General features: G+C 47.6%; 1 protein-coding gene across 19 annotated transcripts in view; it reads left to right on the top strand.

The window, feature by feature from the left end:
• LOC142558589 (G-protein coupled receptor-associated protein LMBRD2) overlaps positions 1–21455 on the top strand; it is a 397689-nt gene that overhangs the window by 341869 nt on the left and 34365 nt on the right. For all 19 annotated transcript variants that reach the window (XR_012823027.1, XR_012823026.1, XR_012823030.1 and 16 more), the window contains one exon: positions 20126–20307. Coding sequence is in view for 6 of the 19 variants with exons in the window: in XM_075670721.1 (XP_075526836.1) it covers positions 20126–20277 (152 nt within the window). In the remaining 13 variants the exon portion in view is untranslated. The remainder of the gene's footprint in view (positions 1–20125; positions 20308–21455) is intronic.

Here is a 21455-nt window from a genome sequence, read left to right on the forward strand (position 1 = left end):
CACTTTGCTCCAGCACTGTCATTTCCATCGACATCAAAACATCCGCCGACGTACAAGTCATCAACGAGGGTCACCAACGTCTACTGCTCGATCATTAAATTTTTGTCGCTAAAGGGATAGCTCGAATGCATGGAGGAAAAGCAAAAATGATGCTGACAATCTTCATCCAGGAGTTCAAGCACCTGAACAAGGGCACTACGATCGCATACATTAAGGAAATTGTCGAAACCAGCAATTCGTTTATCCTCTCGGGTTCTGTCAGACCTACCTCGGTGGTCAAAGTTTGGGAACCAGTCTTCAACATAAATCCAAGTCTTCCTGTGAGTAAGCAGGCTTAAAGGTTTGCCTCAATGGTACAAAGGCTGGTTTTCGACATCATTGTGTATTTGACATAGACCAGTCACGAGATCGCATAATAACCAAAGAATCCACTCTACCACTCCACCAGAGCCCTTACAGAGTTTCAACGCGAAAACATGAAGCTATAACGCAACAAGTCTATGAAATGGTGCACATATTTTTCTTTTTCATTTATTTACAAAATACTGCAGGCCCAAGCTAGGGCCCTTGCAGGAGGGGTATCAAAATGGTTTATGCAAGCACTGGTAAAAACATCAAACAGAAATCATCACAGGTCATAAAGAGAGGGAAAAAACATGGCACATTAATGTGCACCTTATGGTCATGAAAACAATTATAAACATGGCAACTTTAGGAAAAACAGTCCTTTGCAAGAAAAAAAACAAAAGAAAAGCGCTTCACATTATGACGTTAATGCATCGAATGAGTCACTGTTTCTGAAGCATACATGGCGGCAAAGCGTTATAGTCTGTAATCGTTCGTGGAAAAAATGAAAACTTGAATTTGTTAGTACATGTTCTAAATGGTGTTATCGATTCAGCATGATGATTTCGAGTCAGTCGTGGCATCAGAGGTTGGATGTGCGGAGCAGGGTCTAATGCGAGATGGTTGTTTTTCAAGTGAAAAAGAAACTTTAATCTCAGAATTTGGCGACGTAGCTTAAGTTCCTGGATATTATTTTGTTGCATCATAAAGGTTGGGGATTCCGTCATGCGGTATCGAGAAAAGATCAACCGAATGGATTTATGTTGAATCATTTCTAGAGCATCAATGTTTTTCTTAGTGTGTGGGTCCCAAATAATACATGCGTTAATACATGCGTTAAATAATACGTGCATTATCCAGCCATTGAAAAGCCCGTGGGCATCTCCTACACGGCCGTGCAAGAAACAACGCAGATTATGCCATTCAAGCTGGTTCAAGATTTCCATTCAAGGAAATCTCAACGTCGCTGCCCATCTACAATGTGCCGAAGAAGCACGACAGCTTGTCTGCCTGCGCATCAAGAATCAGCAGAGGGCCGACAGCGAGCACTACAATCTTCAACAAGGATACGTGGAGTACCAGCCCGGTGTTTGGGTTTGGACCCCAATATGCCGACGAGGTCTTAGTGAGAAACCTCTGCGATGCTACTTCAGACCCTACAAGTTCATCCAATGAATTGGCACACTGGACCATGAGGTCGCACTAAATGACATTTCACTGTCACAGCTGGGCTGCTCAGGACCTGAAGTAATTCATTTTGTGCGACTTAAGCCATTCTACCAGCGCTGACAAACCTTGGGACTATGTTTATTTTTTATTTTTTATTTGCTAAGCGTGCTTTTGTTTTTTCACTGTCCTTTTATGTTTATAGCATCAGGACGACGCTTTTTAAGAAGGGGGCATTCACACATGTGCTTGCTTATTTTTCTCTGGTTACCGCTATTTTACCAGCTAAAAAAGGTTAAACCTTGCTGTGCCTGCATCTATGGAAGTTTCCCAAATGGTACTGATGGTTCTATCTGTTGTCTGTTGCCATCGAACCTTGTATAATCTGATTATATGCACGACGCGAATTGTGTTGTACTTTTCGGAAGACATGCAGGCACCAGCGATTATTCTGGAACCTTTGCTGACTCGTGTGTAATAGCTGACGTGCTTGCCCCACAGATCAAATCTTCGCCGATCGCCAACTGTGTTCGCTGCTATTGCCATATTTTGAGTGTAACTTGCTTTTGTGGGCCCAGGTTCACCCAATAAAAAGTTAGTTTTGCCATTCACAGTTTTGCGACTGTTTTCTTTATCATCACTACAATGTGGCGCTATACCTTCTTTCGGTAGTCACAGTTGTCAAAAACGCGACGAGCAATTGCCAAGAGTGATAACGTGGGAGCGTGTTGCTTGCACTGGCAGAACGCACAAAAGGTAATGCCAAGGAGCTCAAAAAGCAGGATCTCGTAACTCGAAAGTTCTGTATTCTGAATGACGGAAAGCAGGCTTTGCACCCATGCATTTGTCTTTAGTGCGAGTAGAAGGCATTCTGCGAGCATCTAGCATGGTCTCACTGAGAGCCTCTGTTGTGGCCATCTCTGTGTACATAGCATACCATCGCGTTGACTGAGGCCAAGTTGTTTTGGAAACATGCAGTTGCCCATGTATTTGTGCTCTTAATGTGCAGGAAATAAGGCCCGGGAATGCGGGAATGCTTGGAAATTGGATGTTTTTGTCATATTTTATGTATGGTATTGTTTAGGATTTTATGTATGGTATTGTTTAGGATGAGTCGGGTATTTACTGCGCCAAGTACGCAAAAGCAACTTGCTTTTGTTTGTAATGCTGCCCAATCACCACTTTTGCATGTTTCGCCTCTACACGCAGTATTCCTATAACGTCTAAATACCAAAATGACACACGCTCAAAATTAACCTGAGGTTATCCTAGGCACACTAGGCAACTGCCACAGTTGATGGGATTTCCAGGACAGCCATTGGCCGGGGGAACCCCAAGGAAACATTCAGGCTCCTACTTTATTTCTAAGCTTAAAATTAACTAGCTACCAGCAAAAACCACAGGAAATATTTGACTATTTGTAGACAACTGCATTCTTTATCAAAATATTGTTTTGCATATTAGGGTAGAGGCTTCGGCGAGTTCGTGATGGTTCATAATGGCAGTGTTTGCATAGCGCACGAAAGTAGGAAAGGAAGGACAGAAACGAGTAAAATGCGCTAATTTCTGACTGACCTTTATTTGCGGACGAGCATAGTATTGTTACGGGGTTAAAAGCAGTCAGATGTGTATTTACAGAATATTTACTATAATTAAAGCAGCTGACAAGATGGTAGACAGCGCACGAAGAATAGAACATCGTCTTCTTCCGACGATGATTAAAACATCTTCTTCGTCACCGTGTCACATGACCCCCGGCATCTGAAGCACCGGCTCAGTGCTGGTTGGGAGGCGGGCGAGTGATACAACTTAAGACGCGCAACGTGGACCACGTCGGAGCAATACTGAGCCATGGTTGGCTCAAGAGGGGCGATTTCGTACGTGACGTGAGTTACTTGACGCAAGGCACAGTAAGGGCCGGAGTAGCGTGAAAGTAACTTCTCCAAAAGGCCAACGCATCGCGATGGGGACCAAAGGAGAACCATGGCGCCCGGTGTGTAATGGACGTCACGATGGCAGGCATCATATAAGCACCGCTGATTGTCCTGCGACTCCACAAGTCAACGTCGGGTAATATGGCGTGCTTCTTGAACTTTGAGTATGGCTTCATGGGCATACTCGGACGTGGAATTCAGGCTAGCAGGCAGAATGGTGTCAAAAGGTAGCGTAGGGTCGTGGCCAAACAAGAGGAAGAATGGAGAGAAGCCGGCGGTATCATGGCGAGACGAATTATAGGTGAAAGTAACGAACAGCAGCGCAACGTCCCAGTTGCGATGGTCATCGGAGACATACATGGACAGGCGCTCGGTTAGACCGTTCGTTTGTGGATGGTAAGCAGTAGCAAGTTTGTGTTTAGTTGCACACGAGTGTAGAATGTCATTGAGAACTTTAAAAAGTAGCGGTCGGTGAGGAGCTGTCGAGGGGCGCCGTAGCGAAGGATGACGTTTTCTAGGACGAAGTTGGCGACATCGGTTGCACAGCTTGTCGGAAGAGCCCGTGTGATTGCATATTGAGTGGCGCAGTCTGTTGCTACAGCAATCCACTTGTTTCCCGAAGCAGACATAGGAAAAGGGCCTAAAAGATCAACACCTACACGAAAGAATAATTCTGATGGTACGTCAAGTGGTTGAAGGCGACCAGCAGGGAGTGTGGTCGGCTTTTTGCGTCGTTGATAAAGATCACATGCAGCGACATAATGGCAGATGTCACGGTATAGACCAGGCCAAAAGAAGCGCCGACGAACGCGGTCATAAGTCCGTGACACGCCAAGGGGACCTGCAGTCGGTACATCATGAAGATGGGCGAGAACTGTCTGATGCAGATGCTCAGGCATAACGAAGAGTCGGGCAGGGCCATTCGGGTGCATGTTAGAGTGGTACAATATACCATCTTGAAGTTCAAGCGTGCGAAGGGAAGGATCAGGCGTAGTTGAAGTGAGCCGTTGAATAAGGTGTTGCAAGGAGGCGTCCCGACGTTGTTCGGCTCCAATGTCACGAAAAGTAGCCAGAGAGAGAACGATGACAGGTATTCCGGCCGCAGAAACATCAGGAGGGTCAACAGGATGGCGCGACAAGCAGTCCGCATCTTGATGTAACCGACCGGTCTTGTATACAACTGCATAGTTATATTCTTGGAGGCGCAGAGCCCAGCGGCCAAGGCACCCTGAAGGATCTTTGAGGGACGATAGCCAACACAGAGCGTGGTGATCAGTGATGACTGTGAATTGGCAGCTGTACAAATAGGGGCGGAATTTACCCACTGCCCAAACGAGAGCCAGACACTCGCGTTCGGTGATAGAATAATTGCTCTCCGCAGAGGAAAGAAGGCGGCTGGCGTAGGCAATAACACATTCTCGCCCTTGTTGTTTCTGTGCCAAGATAGCTCCAATACCGTGGCCACTGGCATCGGTACGGACTTCTCTTGGAGCTGACGCATCAAAGTGAGTGAGAATGGGTGGGGACGTAAGCAGCCCAATCAGCTCTGTGAAAGCACCAGCTTGCTCAGGACTCTAAATGAATGCAGCGTCTTTTTTGAGGAGCTGATTGAGCGGGCGCACAATGTTTGCGAAATTTCGGACAAACCGACGGAAGTAGGAGCAAAGGCCCAAGAAGCTGCAAACATGCTTGGCACACGTTGGCACGAGAAAGTCTTTGACTGACCGTATTCTATCGTGATCAGGGTGTACACCAGAAGAATCAATGAGATGCCCAAGCACAGAAATTTAACGACGACTGAAGTGGCACTTGGACATATTTAGTTGTAGCCTGCCTGACGGAAAACAGATAGGATCGTCGACAGGCGTTCGAGGTGTGTCGCAAAAGTCGGAGAAAAAAACGATCACGTTATCCAGGTAACAGAGGCAGATGGACCACTTGAAACCGTGTAGGAGGACGTCCATCATTCGTTCAAATGTGGCCGGGGCATTACATAAACCGAAAGGCATCACTTTGAACTGATACAGGCCATTGGGAGCAATAAAAGCTGTCTTCTCGCGGTCCATGCCATCGATGGCAATTTGCCAGTAGCCGGAGCGAAGGTCGATGGTCGGAAAATATTGTGCTTCATGCAGGCCATCCAGGTCATTGTTAATGTGTGGTAGCGGATAGACGTCTTTCTTTGTTACCTTGTTGAGGTGTCGATAATCGATGCAAAATCGCCAACTGTTGTCCTTCTTTTTCACTAGTACAACAGGGAAGTCCCGTGGGCTGCAAGAAGGTTCGATGATGTCTCGAGAAAGCATCTTGTCAACTTCGTGTTCGATGATATGTCGCTCAGTAGGCAAGAAGCGGTAGGGTCGCAGATGGATCGGGCTCGCATCACCGGTGTTTATTCGATGTTTTACGACAGATGTTTGTCCTAGAGGGCATTCTCCAAGGTCGAATATGTTCTATTATGAGGCAAGGAGGCAACGTAGTTCTTGAGCACGCTGGGGAGGAAGGTCGGGAGCAATCATTTTTGTTAGGGCATTCAAGTCTGAAGGGACAGGGGGCGAAGCAAGAGTTGAACACGAGGAGCAGTCACAAGTTAAAGCCGAAATGCGGTAGTCTCTGGCTGGCGCTATTTGCGCCAGGGATATTCTGCGCGGGAGTACTTGTGTACAAAGTCCAAAGTTCACAAGCGGAAGGCAGGACGTGTTGTCCAAAATGGTAACGACGGTGTGAGGAAAAGTGACGTTATGCGAGAGCAGGACATGCGGATTAGGAGATACGATGTAGTCACAGTCTGGTACAGGTGGAACGGGGGAGACACCTATGTAGGTAACGGCACGGTGAGGGAGGCAAATATGCTCTGTGGAACATAGCCGTATCGGAGCAATATTGGGAGGGTCAATAGCAGCAGGTAGAGCAAGTTGCACAACACCAGCAAAACAGTCTATCAAAGCGGAATGTGTAAACAGAAAGTCAAGGCCCAGGATGAGGTCGTGAGGGCCAGTGCTCTAGTACATAAAATAAAACAGAAGTATGATGTCCGGCGACACTCACGCGAGCTGGACAGATGCCAATAACGGCTGGTGTTTCACCGTCGGCGACTTGGACCACAGGCGAAGGAACAGGAGTGAGGACTTTCTTGAGACAATTCCGAAGAGGAGCATTCATCACAGATACGTGCGCGCCAGTGTCAATCAGAGCCATAACAGCTACACCATCCATGTTCACGTTAATGAGGTTCCGATGTGTGGGCAAGGTCAAAAGAGGATTTTTGCGTCGGGTCGGTTTTGCAGCATCACCTCCAAGTGCTGCACCCATTAGTCTTCCGGAAGGGTGCACCAGAAGGAGCTAGGGGACAGTGATGGGCGAGATGGGGGTGATCGGGAGAAGCGGCGACGTGGCGAAGGAGAGCAGCTGGAGCAGGTAGGAAGAGAAGTGTCGCTAGAATTTGCTGGCTGCGTTTGCGGGGCGAACCAAGTAGCAGCATGAGGACCGTGGAATGGGGGTGGTGAGACCAGGGGGTCGAATTCCACGAAGACCAGCAGTGACGTGAAATATGGCCGATACGGCCACAAGTGAAGCATGTAAGCCTGTTGTCTGGAGTACGCCATTCAGCCGGGTTGCGATACCGCGTTGGGGCATTCGGGTTGTGGGTGCGTATGACAGTGCTGGACGGAGTGTAGTCAGGCCGATTAACTGAGCAGACGTTGGTCAAGCCAACGTTGGCCAATTCTTGGTGCACGATGGACTGTAGCAATGAGACGGTCGCCTGGCAATTGCCGGGGTCATGGGTTGCGGTCGTGACAGGAGATGCGGCTTCTATTTCCCGTCGGATGACATGGAGGATGTCATCAGAGCAGTTGGGTGTTGGTGGACTGCGGAGGTCTTCGCAGGTGGACGTAGCAGCCGTGTTGGGAAGGCAGGGAAATGGCTGGGCAATGCGGCGACTCTTGGCTTCTTCAAACCGCCGGCATATGGTAATGATGGCTTGCACAGTGGAAGAATTCTTCAAGACAAGGAGATGGAAGGCATCATCTGCTATGCCCTTAATGACATGGGCAACCTTATCAGGTTCGGACATGTTCGGATCCACTTTTTGGCACAGAGCGAGCACGTCCTGGATGTACGTGAGATAGGATTCAGTGCACGTCTGGACACGCGAAGCGAGGTCTTTTTGGGTGGCGCGCTGATGTCCAACAGGCTTGCCAAACAAATCTTTGAGTTTCTGTTTACAAATGTCCCAGCTGGTAAGTTCCTCCTTGTGGGTCTGAAACCAGATGCGTGCCGTGCCCACGAGGTAAAATATCAGATTAGCGAGCATGATGGTCAGGTTCCAGTAGTTGCTGGCACTCACCCATTCAGATAGTTGAAGCCAGTCTTCAACATCGGTGTCGTCAGTGCCAGAAAAGGTTCCTGGGTCACGGGGTTGTGCTAGAATGATGGTGGGCATGGGTGCCGACGGGCCCGAAGCATCCTCGCCTTGAGCTGGCATTGTAGATGCAGCCAAGGAGCGCCCGCTGCGTAAAGCCATCTTGATAATGATCCCACAACCTCCACCAAAAGTGTTACGGGGTTAAAAACAGTCAGACGTGTATTTATAGAATATTTACAATAATTATAGCAACTGACAGGATGGTGGACAGCGCGCGAAAAACAGAACATCACCTTCTTCCGACGATGATTAAAACATCTTCTTCGTCAGCGTGTCGCAATATATATGCGTGGCAAACAGGAAAACACACAGAAAAAGGGGGGATATGCAGAACCAGCACATCATAGATACCATATTTACTCGAATCTAGGCCAACCCCGATTCTAAGCCGGCCCCCTAAAGTCCGAAGCCAACAAAAAAATAATATATTACCTCGAATGTAGGCCAACCCCGATTCTAAGCCGACCCCCTAAAGTCCGAAGCCAACAAAAAAATAATATATTACCTCGAATGTAGGCCGAACAAAAAAAGCGAGGACAGCGTTTGCAAAATGCAAACAGTTTTTATTGAATGAACATGCAGAGCTCATTCAACGTCATCGTCGCTGCTACACTCATCGCTGTGTTCCTTGTCACTGTCACCTTCAAACAGTGCACTATCGTCGGTACCGTCAAGCACATTAGATTGCTGCACTTTTTAAAGTTGTGCACGATCAAAGTACCTGGGATGTCGTCCCACGCTGCAGTTACCCAGCCCGCCAGCTGCGATAGCGATGCACGTTTGATGTGGCCCCTTGCCATTAGCATGCGGCCTTCGTCAGTCAACCAGTCCATGTAATATTTCCACAGACGATCCTTGAAAGGTTTGTTGATGCAGACACCAAGTGGCTGCAACTGGCCCGTCATGCCACCCAGTCAGCGAGGTCCGTGTTCGCTTGGGCGAACGCAACCTTCACGTTGTTGGTCAAGTGCCCACGGTAAGAGTTGTGGGGGTTCCACTCTGCGTGCGGCTAAATCGCGGCTACGTCAGGGTCGAACGAATAAGGCAACCAGCGGCGTCAACTGTAAGAACGCTTATTGCTACCGGCAATAAAGAACACTGGCAGAGGGACGTCCTCTCTGTAATAGTAATAAATAGGCTGGCCTCGTTGCCCGGGATAGTCAGGCAACGTGGTCACTCACGGGTTGCGGCAGGTACTCCAGTCCGGCAGGTTAGGGGTCCGGCCTCAGAGAGAGAGGGTCTCCCTCGGTCGCGCTGTTTTGTACCTTTTTACCTGGGCGAGGGGAATGTCCTCCTCGCCCGTCAGCTACCTGCCCGCGAGTCGTGGAGGAAGGGCGAGCGCGTCACGAGAGCGAGGGAGAATCGGGAGAGGGCATAGTGCGCCTCTCCCCTGTCTATGCCGGCTCTCGATGAGACGGCGCGGGGGAAGATGGGCGCGTGTGCTCCCCACAGAGTCAACGACAAGGAGCGAGTTCTTTGTCAAAAGGGCTCCTGGACACCGTCGCCACACAATCTTAACCCACTCTTCCACCATAGCACCCGTCATCCACCCGTTTTCATTTGCCCGCACAATAACATTTCTTGGGAAAGTTTCTCGAGCAGGCAGTGTCTTTCTTTTACATATCATATAAGGAGGGAGTTTATGTCCATCAGCTGTGCAGCACATCATTGCAGTTGCACGCTGCTTCTCGTAGCCCACAAAGCACACCTTCACCTCCTTGGCACCCTTTTCATTCACGGTGTACGCCACTGGCATATCAAAATACACAGCCATCTGGTCCGCGTTGCCAATTTGCCCAAGGTTGTAGCCTGCCACTTCTCTCTTTCGCAGCACGTAGCGCTGAAAAGCTATCAGCTTTTCTTCAAAATCGCTTGGCAGCTTCTGGGTGAATGAAGTGCGACGTCGGAGGCTGAAGCCAAAGCGCTTCATGAATTTCTGAAGCCAGCCCCGGATGGCTTTGAAATCCTTTGGCGTTAGGCCTCACTCCCTCGAAAGTTCCGTAGCCTTTGCTCGGCGCACTTGTGTTGTCACTGGAAGGGCGGCTGCTCTCTGCGTCCGAACAAAGTCGGCCAAAACAGTCTCCACTTCGTGGTGGCAACCTTTCTTTGGTCCGCTAAATGCCATCCTTGTTGCGGTGCACGCAAGAAGCTGCTGTCGTTGTCCCCTCCAATGACGGACCTTTTTCTCGTCGATGCCGAAGTTCCGCCCGGCTTGAAGGTTCGACGATGCCTCTGTGGCTATCACAATTTTTGCTTAAAAGCAGCACTGTTGTGGCATCTCCTGCTTGGTGCCATCGCAATAATGCTACGCCGCAAACCGATACGGCCGACACGACACTGGTCAAAATGACGACCTCGCTTGTGTACGGTTGGCTACTGGCACGGCTAGTAGCGGCTGCGATACTGACTTTTCTAGATGGTGCTGGCTATGCACCATATTTAGCAGTTTCAATGAAAAACAGGCGCGTCATTTAAAATCCTCAAATATAAGCCGACCCTAGAGTTTGGAATATGATTATTTGAAAAAAATCATCGGCCTACATTTGAATAAATATGGTAAGTCAGATCACTTCATGTGCCCATGATTTCCCTGCGCTCGGCCAGATAATCTCACTTTATCGTGACAGAGCAATGGAAGGGGCGCTTACGCAGTAGTCACCTAGATTGTGAATGTACTCGGCTTCTGTTATTTCTCGGGTTAACTGTGACCTATGCCTTGCCAAGAACACGCACTGATGAAGGAGGGGGGTGCCCTTGCAATCCCAGCAATGAATGCCGAGATGACCCTGCACCGTATTGTACTCGTTGTTTTGGTGCTTGCACAAGCAGTCATTGAGGCACCTGCCAGTTTGGCCAACATAAATCTTGCCGCACTTCATTTCTGCATTTCCAGCATCTTCTCGGTCGTCGTTGCCTCTGTCAAAAATGCAGCTACAGTCTTCGGGAGGTTGCAGATCAGACCAGTGAAAAGTTCTTGTTTTATGCTGCAGATCAGGAAACTGAGTCTTTTCTCCTTAGACACTTCTGGGTCGATGTGTCGGAAGAGGCAAGTCATCTCTTTTGCGAAGATGGCGATGGTCTCGTTGGGCAGTTGCCCTTGGGTTTCCAGCACAGCTTGCGCTCACTCTTTGCAATGGTGCTTGTGAAGGTTGGTAGGAAGTCATGGAGAAATAGGTCCCACATTGTTAAGGTGGCTTCTCGATTCTCAAACCACATCCTGGCTACATTTTCCAATGAGAAGACATGGCGCAGCTGCTGTTCCAGTTTTGAAATGTAGCTCAAGAGCACCAACTTTTGGGCTAGTTGGTTACGCATAGCAGATCACGGTCAAGCACGCACAAATAGTGTGGTTCCAGCTATATCAGTCAGACTGGAAGGTGTCTGAATGAAAGACTTCTAGAACATAGGAGCATTACCACGATGGAAATCTTTCTGTGCTTGGTCATGACTGTGGAATAAAGAACAAGAAGCTGTGTAAACCCTTGTTCAACATGCTTAAGATAGTAGCCAGAAATAAGAACCAGGATGTTAGGAAGGTAATTGAAGAAGATTGCATTAGAAAGGCGGGTGTGTCGTGTGTCAGCATACCTTCTGTTTTTCGGTCGTCCAAAGAAACTAAGTTTCTGAGCATGGCCACCTGATGTCGGCATTTCGGTCTTGTGACGTCATGAAGGAAAGTGCTCATATGGTGCAATATTGTAAATACACAATCAGTTGGAAGTAAGCGCTTGTGTTGTCTACTCCTCACTTTGTCCTTATTTGTACGTGCTTGACCATGATCTGCTAAATGTAGTGACCCTTTCATACGTTTCCAGCAAGTTTTCTGGGTCTTCAAATGATGACCCGTGGAAGGTCGATGGCTGCCTGGGCTGTTGCAGCATGACGGCCGATGCTGGGGCTGCCATTGTGGTTGTTGATGAGGCCATTATCTTTGCTGTCATCTTAGGTAAAAGTCTATTCTCTGGGGGCCAGTTTTGTAGCCTGCGGCTTGCTTGATGGTCTGGTGCAATGCTGGTGTTTTCTTCGGTGTGTAGGGTTTACAGGGCCGTCTGATACTTGAGCGCAAAAGCACCAGCACTAGATGTCATGTTGTAGTGATGGAGAAAACAGTTGCAGAACTGTGATTGACGAAACTAGCTTTTTATTGGGCGAACCTGTGCCCACAAAAGCAAGTTACACTCAAAGCGCAACAATAGTGGCGAACGCAGTCGGCTATTGTAGAAAATATGATCTGTGGGGCAAACGTGCCGGCTTTTATGCATGAGTCATTGAAGGCTCCAGAATAATCATTGGTGCCCATGTTTCTTCCAGTACTACGTAATTTGTGTCGTGCACACAATCAGATTGCACAATGTGCAGTGGCAACAGACAATGGATAGAACCATCGATAACATTCGAGAAACTTCTATAGATGCAGGCATATCCTGCATTGAGCAATAACATTTAACTTTTGTTAGATGGTGAAATTGTGGTCACTCAAGAAAGATAAACAAGCAAACATGTCAGTATGTTGTCGCTCGGCCACTTGTCCCAATAAGATTCAGTACACGCCAAACTAACTGCATCAGAACGCCAAGTGCTGCGAGTGTACCTCAAAGGTATCCCAAAACATAACGAAATTAATTACAATAATGTTGGGGAGTCAGTGAAAGCATAACGAATTTGTCCCAGTAAGATTCAGTACATGCGAATCTGCATCACACGGCCGAGCTGCTTTTTGCTAACTGTGTCACAAAGCCAGTTGCGAGGAGAGTGCCCAGAAACTGCTGAAATAAGTTACCATAATATTGGGGCCCATAGAAAGTGTTGCAAACATCTAGTATTAGTCATTAACTCAAATTAACTGCACCATAATGGCCGAGCTGTTTTTTGCTAACTGTGTAACAAGTCTCAGTTCTGTGCCATCAGCCTAAAATTGCTTAAAATGTATTGCAGACTGTCTAACAAAATTTGTCACTTTTCCGTAGTTCAGTAGTGCAGTGGTGCTGTCGAAGTGCAGAAGAAGCACAAGAAAACACCGGGTGGCCAACAAAGCATGTTAAATAAAAAAAATAGAAGTGAGGTGTCGGACAGGCGAACTTCACATGTGCAGTCAGCCTCGTTTGCGCCGGTGGCATGTCTGGCGCATGACGCATGAATCAGGCACATCTGGCATGTTAGCTTGTTGCTAAGTAACGCAAGAAAAATAAGTCTCAAAGTGTAAGTTCATTTATACTCAAAGCTTTTTAGTTTTAGCGGGAAATATTAAAAAAGATAATGCAATGTCTGTTAACGTCATTTCATATTCTTTTTTTCCGATGCTTGGGGCAGCTAACGGACAGCATTAATACTAATGTGACGTATTTCCTGTTGCCAGTTTCATTGAGTGTCCCCTCATGTTGAATTTCTTTATTGTACTGCATTGGAGCCACCTGCTTAGATGCCGGCACGAATATACTCGCTGGCCTTTCCGCCAACTGTCATTCACTTAGATGCTGGCACGATTACGCTCAGTGGCCTACCTTTGTCTCGAACGCCTTTCTCAGATGTACACGCTGTGGTGCAGCCTTCCCGTTCTGCCATGGGCGTGAGCTCGCTCACTAGCCTGTCTTTGTCCCGAGCGCAGGTCGATGTCCAGTGCACTGCAGCTGAGCCTCCCTACCTCGCTGTTGGTGTGAAACCGCTTGATGGCCTCTCCTTGTCCTGAGCAGAGCTAGCAGACTAGGTCGAGCATGAGCCGCCCCGCTTTGTCGACAATGTCGCTGCACTTTCCGCCTACCGCTTGCCTCACGCACAGCTGAGTAACATTTTTGACTTGCATGAGCCACCCTGCTCTGCCATCGATTTGTTCTTTGGTCGTGTGAAGGCTCACGTGCCTGTCGGAGAGGCAACCTAGCTCTGCCATTTACTGACCCCATGGGGTCAGGCACTCATTGAATGGACCTACTGCCGCTTACTGTCCTGTTTTCTCTCTGGAAGTTTGCTTAGGTGAAGGAGTGTCATTTGTCATGGAGATGTGCAATCCTCCTTAAGTGCTTGCGCGAGCCATTGTGCTGCCTCGTGCACTGGGTGTTGACACTGCAGTGGGACAACTCTGTTGTGTGCTTCCAGTAAGAGGGTTTAAATATGGTGGTGGACACCTTGTCGGGTGCACCCATTTCAGCATCTAGCCCTTTGGTCCGCCACTCCCATGAGCATGTGCACCAAGTAAAAATTAGAGCTTTTGTCTCCCATGACTTGAAAGGCGCAAACCCCATGCACTCAGTAGAGACCGGAGCCTGCGTTTCCAATGGCTCGAACGACGCGACCCTCTACGGCGAAGCGATCCCCGTATTGCCAGTCTCGGGCACAAACGGTTACCTGGTGGACCCCGTCCTCTGGTGCCGTCTTCAGCAGGCAAGATCTACTAAAGGCACAGCAGAGCAATCCACTTTGTCAAAAAATCATTGACGGACTCAGTGAGCCGAGCTCCAAAGAGGAGCGGGGCAGCAAAGCCGCCAGGTGCACATGGACAGCTCGCATTGCTGTTGTGTTGGCATAGAGTGCGTTGCAGCTGGATCGAGGGCACATTTGATTTGTATCTACTTGAGCAGAGCCATCCATTTTGCCGACAAATCGTTGATGAGCTAAAGGAGCAGAGCTCCCAAAAGAAGACGGGAAGCAAAGCCGCCAGGTGCGCACACACAGCTGGTATTGCTGTCGGCGCAGAGTGTAACGGAGCTGGTATTGTTGCGGGCCCATTGGATATATATCTGCTTGACGTTGATGGAGTTCCACAGCGCTATATCCCATCAAGGAGGCTCCCTAGGAGTCTTTCAAGGTGGTGATACCCCACGGTCTAAGGAAAGCCACACTGAGCTATTTCCCTGACTCACGGTTGGCCTGGCATGCCAGTGGCCTTAAAAGTTATCCTGCTCCGCTATCTGGCCAGGCATGAAGTGTGATGCTCTTCACTGCGCCTACTTGTGCCACATGTGCAAATGTGTGAAGTCTCATGCAGGTAAACCCCTCGGGCTCATGCAGCCAATCGACATCCAGCTACTCTGGCAAGTCACGGTCTGTAACATTATGGGTTCCTTTCCTGGAAGCCGGCAAGGCTACATTTTTCTCCTTGCTGTCACGGATCACTTCATGAAATGGGTTGAACTTTTTCCCCTTCGGAAGCTAACAGCATGCACCATCTGTGACAAGTTTACTGAGGTCTTTAACCGCTTCAGTTTTCCAGTGGAGCTGATATCGGAAAATGCATCCTAATTCATGGCCAAGGTGTTCGTGAATGCGTGTGCAGATTTTGGCATTAACCACCACAAGGCAACCATGTATCATCCACAGGCTAACACAACAGAGCGGAATAACCAGAGCTTCAAGCCCTTGCTCGCGGTCTTTGCCTGGCAACACAGCGATCAAGATGTCTGTTTTAACGAGATAGGCTTCCCCTTGCAGTCCATGGTGAATCGTCTGACGCTCAATTTCTTCAACATCGGGAGAAAGCTGCTAAACCCCATGGACGGCGTTCTAAAGACCAGCAGCAGGGTGCATGCCACGAAAGCCAGCTCTTCCGGCTATACGGCGGAACTGCGCTCAAGTTTGAATGTGGCCCTAGACTTGGCTCGTTACAACCTGGCAAAAGCGTGAGCTAGACAGAAGGCCCAATCACATCAGGATGTGCACTACGTTGTTGGTGATTTCTTCCTCAGACACAACCATGTCTTCAGCAATGCTGGCAAGGGCATCTCTGCCTCTCTGTCGGCCAAATGGTTGGGCCCATACCAAGTGGAGACTAAAATGTCCCCTTTGGTACACAAGCTGGCTGACACCCATGGGAGACCAGTTGGCAGTCCAGTTCATGTCTAGTACCTTGAACCTTTCGTTGCCAGGAGCAGCGACTGAAGAGGGGGGAGGCGGCCAATGAACTGCAGGCAAACCATGACACGGCTGGCCCCAGTCCATACCACTGGTACAACCTGTGGAAACGCACCTAGGCAGCCTCAATAGTAGTCGCATATTCCACTCCCAACTCATCATCTGGTATGTGATCCTCGATCTCGTCATCAACTTTTGAGAGCATGTCGTTGCTTGAAGAAAGACGGTCACGCATACCTTTAAGCCTGGGGAGGTGAACATCGAGCGCATTCAAAAGAGACCTGGCTTGCTGAATTATATTTGTGTTTTACGCTCATCAGGCTGCTCATTTGGCCTTCAGCCGGTCCATTAGATAAAATTGCATGCTATCTTGCAGCTGACTTACACGGGAGTCAATCTTCACGTCTGCGTTTATTGTTCCTCGTCCCTTGTGACAGAGTAGAGAGCCCCTCAACTTATGCAAAGAGAACAAGACGTGTCTGCACAGGGTTTTTGGCACCAGAACAATATTAAAGATGCGAAAGACTGACTCCAACACCGAGGGCCCACCTCATCCTCCTTCTCTTCTCTACAGTCGCCCATTCTTTGAACATTTCTTTTTCTACACTATTAAGCCTTGTCAAAATGTTACAAGCAGGGTATATGGTGCTTGTACTAGAAGTGGGGCTATAGGTGTATTCCAAATTTGTCCAAACGTTTAGCTTCTGAATTAAATCAGGATTACAGTGTCTTTCGGTCTTGGTTTTTATGTGCGAATCACTTTGAAGTAGTGGCTTTTCATGTTTCTGTCTCAGTAACATCCTCAATGTGGTCGCTATCTCATTGTTCTTCTGCCTGATCACTCACGGGAGGGATCAGTTGCAGTAGATTTGTTCATTCCATGCACAATTAAGGCTGTAGGAGTTGATGAGGACGTCGGGATGAAAAACTTGGGAGGTTTATTTACATTATTTACAGTGAGAGTCAATTAACAGTCTTAAAGTCATTACGGGCCGGCAGCAACTCGGACGCTGCGGCCCGCAGCAAAAAGCTTGAAAGAGAAGAATCAAGGAATCCTCTAGGAATGCTCTCTGCTGCTCCCGGTCTGCATCTTTTAAGCCGTTCGGTGTCTCGAAGACACGTCACGTTTGGCCAATGGGAGAGCGCGCTCAGGTGATGCCATTTTCGGCCAATTGGCAAGGGCTTACTTCTCCCTGCGGTCTTGCCTTGCTGACTTGCAATGTGCCGTCACAATAGATGGATGGGGGTGACGCTGCCAGGTTTTCACGGCGCATTACAGCCGTCTTGCTTCGGGACCTACTTTACCCGCAACAGTGCCAGGCTCTCGCTTCACTTTCGGGAAGAGTCAAGCAGTGAATAGCTCCACCTGCGGCACACGAAGTGGGGGCCGCCAACTTGTTTGCACGTGCCACGCCTCAGGAATGTGATATCCGTGCTTCTGCGCTCCTTATTTAGCTGTGGTGCAGTTCGATGTGATCTGGTGAACTCGAAGTAGGCTCAGGAAACGGTCCTGTATCTAACAAGGCTTGGGACCTAGATATTCTGTACTTTGTAATAGCTTGTAGCAAAGACGCATAATCGCTAGTCACTTGTTGATACCCTGTGGACCATCGTGACGCGTTCAGCTTCGAACATTCATGCGTTGTTGGTGTTGTCACAGACGCTTCAGCTCGTTGATTCCATTTGCTTATTTTTGATATGTGGGCGATAGAGTGGGCGCGCGTCTGATTGTGGGTGTTGGGGTGTGTGTGTGTATAGATGATGTGCGAGGAACTTGCTATGCCTGGCAATGGTGCTACTCTTTTGTCACTGTGTAACAAGCGGTACTCGTTCTTGTCGATGTTACGGGCTTGAAGTCCTTTTTCCAGAGGTTAGAAATGCAATGTTGGCAGATAATTGAATTTTTTTATCCTCGAGGAAAGCTCTGCATCGTGAAGATCCGGCAACATAGGTAGTCCTTGTGTAGCAGCGGTTCGTGAACTTGGCCACACAGATTCATTCCATTCTTTTATATGCCAGTCACTATTCTTGCAGCCAACTACTGCACAGGTCTTCCCTATTCCATTCCACATTTTGCAGCGTGAAAGGAGCGCAGTGCATTAGCAATCACCCTGTTGCATTTCTGACAGCTGATCGCACAGTAGTAGTGCAGAAGTGGTAATGGCTTCGCATTTCTGTGCTTTTGCAAGCTTTCGCCTAAGGCAATATGCAGTGTGCCACCGGTAGCGCCATCTCATTCCTCTGGAGAAAACTGCTCCATGAGAAGAGTCTATGAGGAGCAGGCTCTGTGCAAGATTTGAAAGACGAGCCACAAAGAGCTTGTGAAAATAGCCACTTTTGATACTGAAACTGCAAAATATGCTGCCATTGCCACTTGATGAAGTGACGCATGACCTAGGCTCCTCTGCATCACCTTCGAGATAGGGCAACGCCCACAGCATGCTGAAAAATCTTGGAGGCAGTGTGCTAGAACTTACGCCAGAGTGACAACCACTAAGTGCACAAATCATCTGCTTATGCGCTGTTTAAGGATTCCAAACAAGAAAGCTATGCATACTTGGTGGGTGCCATATGCATACTTGGTGGGTGCATAGTATGGGTGCCGGGGCCTCGTCAGGCTTTACCGCCTTTTATCCCGGTCCCCTCTTTTCCTTGAAAAGAAGAATAAACTTCACTTCACTTGGATTTTGAGTGTGATCTGTTGTCTTATTGCAATAGCAATTATATAGATACTCCAGGCACATTTCCGGCAGCGGCGGCAGCAGCGGCAGCGGCGGCAGCGCCATGATGATCTGTGTAAAGTCCAAGTGGGATAACAGCCACCATCCTTGATCTTGCACATGTATAATTTCATTCCATTCCATTCTTGAATGTTGCATGCGACCTGCTTTTTTGTTTCCCTACCTTTGTTTTTCTTTTTTTGTGTTCTGTATTGCCCACTGCTGACCAAAGCCTGGCAGTGAGGCAGGAAGCACATTTAAAACAATTTCAAATAAATATACAATTACCAGTCTTGCAGCATAGTCAGGATTACTTCAGTGATCATACACTGTTTTATAGCAAATATAACCGAAGTGAAATTTTGATGCAGTTGGTCTTTAAGAAGAATAGGATTATCACATATGTACTTAAACTTAATCATTAACGTTTTCGCAGTTCTAAATAAAGCACAAGGAAATTCATTTTACAATTTAATTATTTTTTTCTATTCAGTTGGTTGACAAAAAAATTGAGCCCCTCTTTTGTAATGTAGCCAACATTGCCTTCTTCCCCATGCATTGTGAAACTAAATGAGACTTGTTTCATGGCATGGGGTCAACGTATGCTGTCTACACTGGGTAGGTCCAGGCTTTGTGCTCACATTTCACTTGCCACACATGTCTTGCCTTGTGGCTGGTCAAAATCAAGTGCTTGAAACACATCAATTTGGTCCATTCAGAGCATTCAGAAGTGCTCTCATTTTGAGTTGGGAGTGTGGCAGAAATCCGAGACAATTCTTATCATGTATCTCCTCCAATTTCCTTGGGAGCAGTTCAACCTTCAGGCATAAATTCTCTGGCTCCATTGTCAAGAGACTACTGCATCGCTCCAAACCAATTCAGAGTGTGACAAGAGCCAGTCAAATGTACCATTATTTGGTACTGGAGGCAGTACCAGGTGGTACTGCCGCCACACCACCTTGCCATGGGGCACTTAAACCGTGAATGTGTTTTACACACCACCAAATTCTGTGAGGATCTATCTCATGTGGAGCATTTATCAAATCAAATTTATCACTGAAAGCATAATATAAGAGGCTCAATAGGATGTAGTATTGTTGAATAAAAGTTTCTTGATGGACCTTGAGAACTTTGGATATTGGAGTGCCATTCTCAAGGCTTTAAATACGTACTGTTGCACGCCCAGTGATGGCATTTTTAGAATCATTGAAGCCTATCTCAAGAGCCATGCTTTTGTGCACTGCAAGTGCCAGAAGGAATCGTAGGAGCCGTAACATGTCTTTGCCACCATAAATTTTACACTACCTGTATGCTTCAGTTTAATCGAGTGCACAAGAAATGCTAAATTACATTTTTGCCTTGGCTGTCACACTAACCAAAAGCCAAGAGAATCCTATCTGGGCAGCAGCTTTGCATTGGAAGCCACCTTGTTTTGTAGTGGCTTGTGGTAGTTGACTCGTTAAGCCTTTGTGTGTGCATGTTTAAAAAGGTTTGCTTATTATTGAAAACTGCCATTTTCGACCTGTCAAATTTTATGTTGTTTTACTCCTTTAATATGCTTTGTCTTGGAAGTCGGTTAAACCCTTCATTTTTTTCCACACAAGTCTTGAAAACAAAATTTTGAGAGTTGTTGTCGGAGTTGTAGTGGCACTGCATGAGGAGAAAGAACCCTTATAATTGTGTGGTTGCAGGCCTGACCCGCTCCGGCTCAGAGGAGAGTGCACGCACTGAGTTGCTCCGCGGTGTGGAGCCCCTGGCCGGCTACACAGCTCCGCGGGCAACCGAAGATGCTTGGCGGCGGCCCTTCTCGTCCCCGCCCAGAGGACTCTTTGATGACGTCTGAGGCTGGAAGGGCATCATACATGTCCACCAGGTCAAAAACATTTTCATTTTTTTTTTTTTTGTTTTATCTGACGGGTTCCTTTAGAGATTGCATACCAAAAGCACTGCAATTCAGCTAGTTGGAAGGTTGCACACACAGTGAGTGGGGGCAGAAAGTTGCATCCCTCATTTGATTGAACACAACCCCTGTGTACTGCTGCAGCATGACAGCAGAGCATTGCATATTCTGCTTGCTTGGAAAAATCTGTCATTGTGTTCAGATGCTTTGTTCTCATTATAATATCAATATCCAAAATCAAGAATGGGGCTGACAGATGGAATAGCACACTGTGGTACAACAGTTATAAACAGAAATAAGGTGCCTTAAAAAGGCTGGCCAACGTTTCAATAGGAGGACCTACGCCCTTGACGAAGATAGGTCCTCCTATCGAAACGTTGGCCAGCCTTTCTGAGGCACCTTATCCCTGTTTATAACCTTTATACTATAATAATGATGGTCACTTGTGCCAGCAGAGAGAACCTAGGCACAGTGTCATTGGCTGTACAGACAGCATAGCTCAAGGATGCAAGATGTAAACTGTGGCTATAACAGGATCTACGATTGGCTGGAGCTTAAGATTACAAAACTGCTCGCATAACATTTTTCTAACATGAATTGATTGGAATGTGTCCACTGGGACATAGTTGTCTTGCAAGCTCTTCATTGACAAGAAGCCATTGAGCTTGGCCCATGATCATCTTGGAATGCTTCATCATTCCTTGCACATCTCAGCTGCACCAAATAAGTTCCAGTGTGAGCACCTCCTTCGTGTCATGAACGCCAGAGCAGCGCATGACTTGACTGATCCTGACTGAGGAGCATAGATGCAGTGCTGCGATACATATTATTTGTTGCTAATTAACATTGGCTGTTCTCTTTATGCACTGTCAATTGACTCAACTTTCTTTGTGAAAATTTGAATGACTGTAGTAGCAATTTTGCTGTTGTGGTCTTACACCCAGCATGTTTGTGTGAATGAGACATGGCAGTGAATATATAATTATGCCACATGTGTTGATTCTCACATGCTGTCCTTACCAGTTGAAGATCCGAGCATTTGGGAGGTTCTTTGTCTTGTCGACAGCCTTCTCAATAGCTCTTTCAAAGAATTATGGTAGCTGTGGAATCTCTGTAGATAA

The sequence above is a fragment of the Dermacentor variabilis genome, chromosome 9, assembly GCF_050947875.1.
Source record: "Dermacentor variabilis isolate Ectoservices chromosome 9, ASM5094787v1, whole genome shotgun sequence".
Lineage (NCBI taxonomy): Eukaryota > Metazoa > Arthropoda > Arachnida > Ixodida > Ixodidae > Dermacentor > Dermacentor variabilis.